We start from the raw sequence: 10,407 nt of genomic DNA, 5'->3' as shown, positions 1-10,407 counted from the left end.
GCCGACAAGCACACTATTGGTCTCATATTTTCATCTCTGGGGATCCGGTTATCTAGCCAGATGTTGGTGGATGAACCATCACCAATCCTCCTAATCAGACCTTGGCGTAAGATATCTCTTCCCTCTATAAGTGCTCTCCAAAAGCATCATCAAATTTTTTTAGGCAAAAAAACATCATCAAATACAAAAGAAAAGGCGCTTCATAAAATAATCGGGCCGGCCCAAGTGGTGGGAGAGGGTGCGAGCGGGCCGGCTGGACCAGTTTCCCCTTTCATCCAGCAGCGATGGAAGGTAGACTAAAAAAATCGTCTAAAAAAGAGGTAGACTGAAGAAAAAAAGCAGCGATGGAAGGTCGCCGACATCTCCGATGCTGCTCGGCGGAGCTTCGATCCGGCGGCCGGAGGCGACTCGCCATCCGAAACTCGAGCCGCCTATGGACGACGCCGACACAGGTCTCCGGCAGGTTCGCACCAACCAGCGAGTTCTCGGACTCGGACAAACCCTTTCCATTCCCGTATTCCAGATTTGCTTTTGGATTAGTTGTTAATTTCAACATTTCTGAGAGACCTCGAATTTCATCAGATGAGAGATGCATTCGATCTAGGGGTAATTTTTTTCTCTGAGAAATTTCACACTGTACTGTTCTTGTACTGAATAGTTTGGGAGTAATTTTGCTCTAGCTTTTTCATTCGTTGGAATAGGGCAGAGTATATATATGTGGAGTATACAGATAATTCTCGGACTCGGACGGTCAGTTCTACTTCTGGATTAACTCTTAATTTCCAAATGCATATAGACCAGCCCCCTTTTCTCAGAAATTTAGGAGTAATTTTGCCTTTTCATCCGCTGGAATTGGGTAAAGTGTACATATATGTTCAGTATACAGATAGATGAATATACAATCTTACCAAGACTAGACCGTGTTGCGTGGTCGGCAATAATTTTCAGACCAATGATAAGATGATGAAAATGACTCGTGCTGTGAAACTTCCTGCTGCCTTCAAGGTCAAGAGTGCCGCCTAGTACAGTCCTAGTATATACTATTACACGTGTTGTTAATCATAGTATAGCTTTGCTGGAAAACCAAGCCAGTGGGTACCAACCAAAGTGGTTGCGCAAGAGACATGAGTCGTCCACTCTGAAGTTGGACTGGTCTTACTCAGCTTATATTACTTCACGAGTCACTATGCTTTTGTTTTTTCCCTTAGTAGTATATATACCCCTGTCGAGGTGCATTTAGCCTTATTATAAAGCAAACCGGTGGGGAAGCACAGAATTAGTTCAAGCATCTCTCTCAACTTGTACTTGTTTATGTGGCTTAGTAGTGTGTATGCATGTTCAGACCCATTTGGCCTTATTATAGCAAACTATTGGGAAACAATGTATACATTCAAAGCATCTCTCTCAACTGGTACTTGTTTATGTGTCTTTGTTGTCTTCAAGGTTATCAGGTGCATCACCTTCAGGGTCTATGCACATATTGATCCTGCAGCCTACCTAGCCTTCTCCCCCTCTCTGAAAGCTTGCAATGGCGGACCCAATTACCCTTAGTGCTGCTGTAGGATGGGGCGTAACCACAGTAGGTTGGCTCGCCTCACCCATCATTCCTAGGCTCCTCAACAAAGCTTTCACCCTCCTCGAATTTGACGCAGCAGAGAAGCTGAAGATACTTGATATACAAGTTTTACAACTGCAGCGGGTGATGGATGTAGTCGACGAGAGCACTTACAAGGCTCACTTGGAGCCACTATTAGATAAGCTTAAATCTGCTCTATATGAAGCCGAAGACATCTTGGATGATGTTGAGTATCAGCGTCTCGACAAGCAGATCCAAGATAGCAAGTCAGCCGGCAGCATGCCTCCACGTAAGCGTGATTGGCTGATGAAGAATCTTCGGTCTGCCCTGCCGAGATCCCTGCTAAAAGATGAGGTATTTCCCTACCCTCATAGAACCCAGATGTATGGTCTATGCTTTCTTTCATGTTTTTGGTCCCTGCTAGTAGTTCTTTGGATGTCCTGCTAGTACTTGTTTGGATGTTTGCGGCGCTTGAGCCGTGGTTCTTAGTCGTTCATTGTTTGGTTAGGTTGTGGATTTGCTTTTGGATCTTTGGCATTGTATCGATGCCATCTTCGGCGTTGTACTCCTCTTTCTATAGATCATTCATACATGGAGATCTCCTGCATGGTTCGAAAAAAACAGGCCGAGTGCGTGTTTTTCGTCTTCCTTCTTGCTTGGGCAGCCGGCCATGTATGTATGCATGTTGCTGGCTAAAGCGTCCCCGAGCAGCTAGTTTGGTTAGCTCGAGCAGTCCGACTGGGCGACTACGCCCTGCCGAACCTGTGGATGCTCGTCGGAGTTGAGGCATAACGCCTGTGGAGGTATGGAGCATACGATGCCCAGGGATTGCCGATATGAGCCTAGAGACCTTGTCAGCGCACCTGGAACAGCAATGAGGGAACTTTTCTCTGGATATCAACAGGGTATAAATAGAGAAAAGGCCCTTGCTTTTCATTGGGTTGTGAAATAAGTCTATATTCCTGAGAATTTATTTTGGCGATATATTCTTTAAACGGAGTAGTTCTTGATAGCCTCAACTTGCCTGTTATTTGGTTTTGCAGGTGACTGGTATGTCAAAAGTGGAGTTGAAGAAGAGCCTAGAGAAGATAGAAAGTGCTATAAATGATGCATGTGATATTTTGAAACAACTGAACTTGCCAGGTGTAAGTGATGATAATGGGAGACCAGCTGTTGCTACCAATGCACTTAGTGCAGGCACTAGTTCTGCAGTACGTGTAATTGGTCGAGATAAGGATCGTCACAAGATCATAGCAATGCTTCATGAGAAGGAAGACCACTGCCAAGCAAACACCGTCAGTGGTACATGTTATTCTGTAATTGGCATTCATGGCATCGCCGGGTCTGGAAAATCAACACTTGCACGGTGTATTTATGATCATGAGAAAAAGCAGAAGCAAGAGAATAAGGAAGGCCATTTTGAGATTGTTATCTGGGTTCATGTTTCACAGAAATTTGAGATGGATTCCATTTTCAGGGACATGTTTGAGGGTGCTACAGGGAAAGAATGCCCCGAATTAAACAGTCTTCATGCCCTAACAGAAAAACTGGAGGAGGTACTGCTTGGAAAACAGATTTTGCTGATACTGGATGATGTCTGGTACAGCAGTAGGAATTCTGAAGACCATGAAAAACTACAAAAGTTAATTTCTCCACTGAATGTTGGAAAGGCAGGAAGCAGAATCTTGGTGACTAGTCGAACCGAAGATGCATTACTAGCTATGGGTACTGTACAAGAGAGATGTATTCCAATATCTGACTTGGATGATGAAGTGTTCCTCGAAATGTTCATGTATTATGCACTTGGAGATGCAAGGGTAGGTGGCAATGATCGAAGAGAACTTGAAATGATTGGAGAGGACATTGCAAAAAAACTGAAGAGATCACCTCTAGCAGCCAGAACAGTGGGTGCACGGCTCCGTAAAAACCCAAAAGTTGAAATTTGGAGAAGAGAGAAGGACCGGGACCTTATGAAAGAGACAATGGGAGCTCTGTGGTGGAGCTACCAGTATCTTGATGAGCAGGTCAGGCGATGCTTTGCTTACTGCAGTATTTTTCCAAGACGACATCGCTTGATACGTGATGAGTTAGTTAAGTTGTGGGTGGCAGAAGGGTTCATAAAGACTAGTAAGCCTGAAGAGGAAATGGAAGATGTTGCTCAGGAATACTTTGATGAATTGTTGTCGGCCTCATTTCTGCAATTCGGAGGGAAACAAGAGGTACGTGGACATGAGGTTGAGGTTGATTACTTCACAATTCATGATCTTCTGTGTGATTTAGCGGAGGAGGTTTCTGGAAGAGACTGCTTCAGGATCGAGAAAGGCTTCACAGGAGAAGTTCCTCCAGATGTTCGCTATCTTTTTGTTGGAACTAATGATAGAGAGATGATTACTAAGAAGATATCAAGACTGCAAAACTTACGCACTCTCATCATCGATGAGTGGATCCGTGTTAAATATGACGAGTGGGAAGTCGTAGCGGGCATGGTCACTATGTTGACAGGGCTGCGGAAATTGCGGGTTCTGAATTTGAGAATGGTTGGTGGACATGGTTTTTGGACCTTCTCAATCCCGGATTCTATTGGTCAACTGAAGCATCTGCGTTATTTTGCTTTCGTGGTACCTGCACATACCAAGCTAACTGTACCGTGCGCTTTTACCAAGCTTTACCACATGCAGGTAGCAAATTTTGGTGTGTGCGATCTTTTGACGTTCTCTGGTGGTGAAGATATGATGAACCTCGTCAACTTGCGCTGTGTGGTCAGCTTGGCAGATCTGAATTTTCCTAACGTTGGTAGGCTGACATGGCTCCAACAGTTAAGGTTCTTCACAATAAAGAAGAAAGAGGGTTATGAGCCACATCAGCTGAGGCACCTAAACAAGCTTCAAGGTAAGCTGCAGATCCATGGTCTTAAGAATATTGAGAGCAAGGAGGAGGCGCTTGAAGTCAATCTTGCTGGCAAGGAAAAACTCACAGAACTGGTTCTGGTCTGGGATGATGGGAGCTGCAGTCCAGAGGTTCAGGCAGAGGTACTTGAGGGCCTCTGCCCTTCAAAGTATCTTGAAATACTAGAAATTAGTTACTACAACGGTACGAGTTTACCGACTTGGATGATGGGTGAGCATAATGGCGGCCCGAAGAACCTGAAAGAACTTAGATTCATGCAACTGGGACCTGCTCCTGACCTTGGAGCTTTCATTCATCTTCAATCTCTATGTTTTCTGAAGTGCAACTGGGATGCCTTACCAGGCAACATGGAGCACCTTACATCGCTCAAGAAACTGGAGATCTCTGCCTGCGAGAATATACGGTCGCTTCCAACACTGCCCAAGTCCCTTGAGAAATTTAGAGTCAAATGGTGCAGTCACGAGTTCACGCAATCTTGTATAACGGCTGGTGATCCAAATTGGCAAAAGATTGAGCACATTCCAAAGAAAGCAATTTCACTTTATTGAAAAAGGTTACGGAAGGTACGCATTTAAATTCCTTTGATGTCTTCCTTTATGATTTTTGTGTTCAGTAAATGTTGCTGCAAATATTAGCCGTCAAGATTGCTGCCATGTTTCTGACTCGTTTGCTTTGCTAACTGTCAGCAGCATGCCCTTTTGATGAGGATGGGAGCTGAAGAAGATGGGAGTCAAAATCATGAAGCATCCTGCCAAATCTTAAGTCTTTACTGGGTAGCCATTTCCGGGTGGACTCCCTGCCAATTATTCATAAACTGTGGACACTGCAAAATGTCATGGCTGTCTCAATATATTTGTTTACCATATCTGGTATGTAATAATGTGGAATGGTGACCACTGGTTTATTTGCTTCCTATATATTGACCCCAAAACTGTATGATTCCTAGAGCTTGTAATAACACCCTGGGATGGTGAACACTGGATGTATTTGCTCGCTGCCCTTTGCAACACTGATGAATGATGAACGGCAAATAATTTGATTGCTAGGAATTAATTAGGGGATGGCTACAATTGTATGACATTGGGTCACCAAATTGGGTGGCGCGGGCTGTTTGCTTGGCATCTGAGCAACGAGCCTGAGAAAAAAAAAAGCAAGATCGATTTCAGGTTTGCTCAGGTTACCAAGAACACAAGATCGATCTTGGGGCCGACACCATGGAACTTTCCTCCTGGCACATGCACCTCGAAGGTGATGAAGCTTGCAGCCGGCAGGCCAAGCTCCAACTCGCACTGACCATGAAAACAACAACACATACACGACTACTGCCTGGTGTATTGTATCCATCCTCAACGAGGACATAACTCTTACCAGCCAAGAAAAAATGTGATATGTAAATATACTTCAACTACCTTTACCCACAGTTGTCAATCGACCAAAACTGTTAATTCCATTGTCACATTCTAAGAAAATTAGGGGTACTCGTTTGTTTTCGATAGAACGCATAGGCTTTAGTGGTTGCAATCAACGTGTACTATATTCAGCCTCGACGAGATAATAACTCTAATAAATAGTTCAGGAAAAATGTGACATGGAAATATACATACATCAGCTACCTAGCAGTACCACAGTTGTTGGTTGATTGAAACTGTTAAATTCATGGTCACATTCAGTCTTACTCGGGGAGAGCAGCAGCCACATTGACTGAAGCTACAAGCACCATGCAAACTAGAACAACATATACACGACTACTGCCTGGTGTACTGTATTCACCCTCAACGAGACCATAACTCTAATAGCTAAGAAAATACTTGACATGGAATATACTTCAGCTACATCCAAGACCACAGTTGTCACTGGACTGAAACTGTTAATTCCATTTGTCACTATCTTTTAGTCACGGAGCAGCACATCCATGGTAACTGAATCTAGAGATAGCATGGAAACAATAACAACATAGATTGACGTGACCACAGCTAGGTGAAATTCCTTTAGATTGTCATGCACCAACTTGTTGGCAAGGTAGGTGTTCAAATCTGCGAAGAGAGTCCACGCTATCAAACCCAAGGTCGTTTCGAACACATAACACTGATCTGATAACAACTGCCCTGAATCTGGACAAACGAGACAAAAAAACTCAGACAACACAAGAAGAATTTCCCACTCAATTTGTGCATATTAATTCAAGAGTTGTACGACCTTAAAAGAACAATTTTTTGGGACTTAAATTAGGTAGGTAGTATCACAGGACGGGGCAGAATAGCATAATATTGATCTCAACTGAATCTGAAACATGTGACTGCAAACACTCAATTCAGTGAGCTTGGCATCAATACAAGTTGGGATACACAGCCGGACAGACGCACATGAACATAAATGAATTCAGATTTGAAAAACTCATACAGAATTGGCTTCGCAGGAGTTCATTTACTGCCTAGGCACACTCTGTTAGTATAACAAACTTCTTAATAAACAAAGAAAGAAACTGGGGGTGTTGGTAGCAAGAAACGATGCAACCACCTTTAAACTTCTTATGTTTCAGTCAATCATCTCAACCAATATGATTTTCTTGGAGATTCAGAGCACAACCATGATACTGAGGATCTAAGAGTGGTGGAGAGATCGACTGCAATAAAGAACAATTTCAGTTGCCCGTGCTGGTAAGCACTCCCTTCGATCTTATGCAGGTTTATCTCAAAACAGTATCGCAAGATAAAATTATACATCTGAAGATGATGAAAGGAGAACTTTTCTGCCTCCCTACATCTATCAAAAGGAGAAGTGTACAAAATGGGCTGTCTCTGACTTGAATGAATTTTCTCAAGGTGAGTCAATCCAAGGTAAACCAGATATAAAGTTGTATTCCTTTACGCTTATCTTGACCATCAAAACTACTCCTCGAAAATAATTATAATGTCCTGGTGTTTATAATGATTCCATCAGGACTCATGCATAAGCTACTAATAGTGTACAAGATCATTCCTCCTACTAACCTCATTCTCTTAAAATGGCACTAGAAACAAACAAGACAAGAAACACAATCATGTTTCCAAGCTTGCCTAGTTTTCCCATGAGCACAAGAAAAATTAAACACTACCAAATCAAAAAAGAATCACCAATTGCCTTAATGAACATGAAGCAATAGACAAGTCATGTGATAATTATGAAGGTTAGGAAATAACTTGGAAGCAATATAAACTTTACCACTTCATATTCTACTTGAAGACAAAAGTGATGGTGGGAAGTTGATATATGTGTATGTCTCATACTGAAGATAGTACTCTTGCTCATAAATCCTCTGGAGCTGCAACGTCTTGACATCCATCGAGAAATATCCAACAAGTTGATTCTCTCGAGATGAGGCTTTTGTCCTTGTCAAGAGCAAGTACCTCTGTTTTGCATCTGTTATACGATATATGTACCCAGAATCTAGTGAGATTGTCTTTGTTCCATGCAACAGTATAGCTTAGATCGGATGAAGTTTCACCATGGAAACCAAACATCCCAAGCCTGCCTTCACCTGCCTCTACAATGGCTAAACCTCTGTTGTTCCATTCTCCGGGCGGGAGGTCAGCAATGGAGAACTCCATATTGCTGGTGTCAAGCAAGAGCAACTTCTGGCCACCGAATTGCACCCAGTCCCAGTAGAAGCAGCCATAAGCATAATGGCGGGTGAGAATAAAAGGGTGGACCTGTGACATCTCGGCCATGTCGCGCTCGCCAAGGGCCAAATCACTCCAAGCCTTGGATGCAGCGGCTTGCCATTGTCCAGTGCTTGAAGAGAAGACAAGGGCAGCCAGATTAGTTTTGCAATGTGCCATCAGGATGACTCTGAATGTTGTCTCTCCGTCCGCTGCCTCCTCCTCGCCAAGGGGAACGAGGAAAGGCTTGCACCGGGGCTTCCGTACCGGAGGGAACGGGTACTCAAGAGAAGCGGCTAGGTCGTGAGGTACTGGAGGGAGCAGGACGTACCGCCGGTGCAAGGGGTCGCATACCACGATCTCTCTGAAGACCGGGGGCCGCCCATGTTGTCCGGGCTCGCGGTCGAGGAGGACACGGCCGTCGCGGATGTCCTGCACGGTCCAGTGGCGGCAGTGGGAGGGGAGGAAGGAGAAGGAGAAGTCAGCGGCGCTGGCAAGCGCGCGGGCGGCGGGTGCGGAGGGGTGAGGCGGTTGGGCTGGGTGGAACCCGACACTGTCGAGAAAAGCGAGGATGGGTGGGGCGTGGAGGCGGCGAAATCGGCGGAGCAAGGAGCCGTCGGTGGAAGGAGACGCAGGCGGCGGAGGCGCGGGCGAGGTCCTCCGAGGCGGGCAGCCGGAGAAAGATCTCGGCCAAGAGGTGCTCGGGGATGTCCGTCAGAGTCGACCCCATTTCCTGGCCGGTCGGCAGAAGAGACGGCCGTCGGTGAGATGGGAAGAGTAGGTGCCGGCGGCGGCGGGTGTGTGGTGGTGGAGTTGGAGAGTGACCTATTTTCCTTGTGCTGCCGAAATGGGCTTGGTCGGGTAGAATGCGTAATATGGTAACGGGCCATCTTACATTACATGGCGCTCGCTTTTCTCTCTCTCAGAAAAAGCAAAACATAGACACAGTGAAGGGCTTTGTGAATCAAAGAAGGAGGCCCATGCCGGTGGAACCAATTTTGATGTCGCACATCGACCAAGGATTTGATCCCGTCCGGGACAGGGGGTCCGATTTTGGGTGCTAGTAGTATGGAAACTAGTACTATTGTTCAGGATTATAGAGAAATCTATTCGGTGGGAGATATGGATGAGGAAGAGAGAAATCAGGGAAGGAGTCCTATCTGTACAATAAAGGAAAATAGAGAAATTAGTGGGATTTTATTTTGGAAACTGCCCATTTATGATCCTTTAATTTTTGTTAAGTGTACAATTTTCGTCCAGTTGGTGGAGATTCTGGGAGAGGGGGTATACTATATCAACTACAGAGGGGGGAGGGGTTTCCTCTTGAGTTTCTTCCCGGTACGAGTTGTATTAGTGTGTAAGGAAGAGATGGAGATGGAGAGGAAGGGGGAGGCGGAGAATGGAGATGGGTCAGGGATCGGGGAGTGTGCCGGCGACCATGGGGAGCGGTTCTCCTGCTCTGGCTACCTCACCTGGGGGCGAGAGGATGAAGGAGTCCAGGCGGCCCTGTGGGGATGACTCACCGCTGGTCATCGATATGGAGGCCGCCAGGAGGGCTGTGAGGGGTTTCTTGGTGGTAGGGCGACTTCTGTCGCCATTCCAAGTTCATCCGCAGGTCCTTGTCGATGACCTTCGTGCTTCGTCGGCTTGGAGGCTGAAAGGCGAGGTCACCGTCCAGGAGGTGGACAGCGACAACGGGAGGTTCATCCTGAACTTCTCCGCCGACGTGGACAGACGCTTTGTGTTGAAGGCCCAGCCGTGGCACCATAAGCGTGATGGGATCGTCTTCGCCGAGTTCGACGGCAAGGGTAACCCAGCGAAGGTGGATCTTGGAACCATGGCTATTTGGGCCCAGGTTCGTGACCTACCGTTTGAGCTTAAAACTGAAGATGTGGGTACGTCTCTAGGGGGCCAAATTGGGGAAGTGATAACCGTCTCACACCAGAATCACATGATAGTAGAAAAGTATTTGCGTGTTCGCATGAAAGTCCCGCTACATGAGCCAATCAAGGGTAGAGTAGAATTCACTCCACTAGGCAGCAAAGATAAACGTTACTTTGATATTCGTTATGAAAAGTTGCCATCATATTGTGAGTGTTGTGGGCTTGTAGGCCATATGTCGGAGAGGTTCTGTAGGATTCCTAAAGAGAGTAGAGTAGCTGTTTTTGCAAAAAACCTCAGTGTAGAGGCCTACTGGAAGGGTAATACAACTAGTAGAAGAGCTCTTGTGTACTCGGGCTATAGTAACAAAAACATTTCAAAGGCTACTGAAGGTATGGTGGTCAA

At 45.6% G+C, this 10,407-nt stretch overlaps 1 protein-coding gene and 1 pseudogene across 4 annotated transcripts; one reads left to right on the top strand and one right to left on the bottom strand.

Annotated features, from left to right (window-relative positions):
• The first annotated feature begins 312 nt into the window (after positions 1-312).
• LOC109761631 (putative disease resistance protein RGA4) lies at positions 313-5,532 on the top strand. 4 transcript variants are annotated; one of them, XM_020320449.4, is made up of 4 exons: positions 313-463; positions 1,444-1,930; positions 2,620-5,046; positions 5,173-5,532. In XM_020320449.4, exons 2-3 carry the CDS (start codon positions 1,529-1,531, stop codon positions 5,029-5,031), a joined length of 2,814 nt encoding a protein of 937 aa, XP_020176038.1. In that variant the 5' UTR covers positions 313-463; positions 1,444-1,528; the 3' UTR covers positions 5,032-5,046; positions 5,173-5,532. The 4 variants fall into 4 exon arrangements, with proteins under 4 accessions (XP_020176038.1, XP_020176037.1, XP_040251004.1 ...); XM_020320448.3 differs by having other exon boundaries at positions 5,170-5,532; XM_040395068.2 differs by having other exon boundaries at positions 342-463; positions 1,452-1,930; positions 5,170-5,532.
• A 496-nt stretch (positions 5,533-6,028) lies between these two features.
• On the bottom strand, positions 6,029-9,135 carry LOC109761630 (uncharacterized; annotated as a pseudogene).
• Positions 9,136-10,407: the final 1,272 nt, after the last annotated feature.

Source organism: Aegilops tauschii, chromosome 7 (assembly GCF_002575655.3).
Source record: "Aegilops tauschii subsp. strangulata cultivar AL8/78 chromosome 7, Aet v6.0, whole genome shotgun sequence".
Taxonomy (NCBI): Eukaryota; Viridiplantae; Streptophyta; class Magnoliopsida; order Poales; family Poaceae; genus Aegilops; species Aegilops tauschii.
This window is presented reverse-complemented; position numbering and strand designations above follow the sequence as displayed.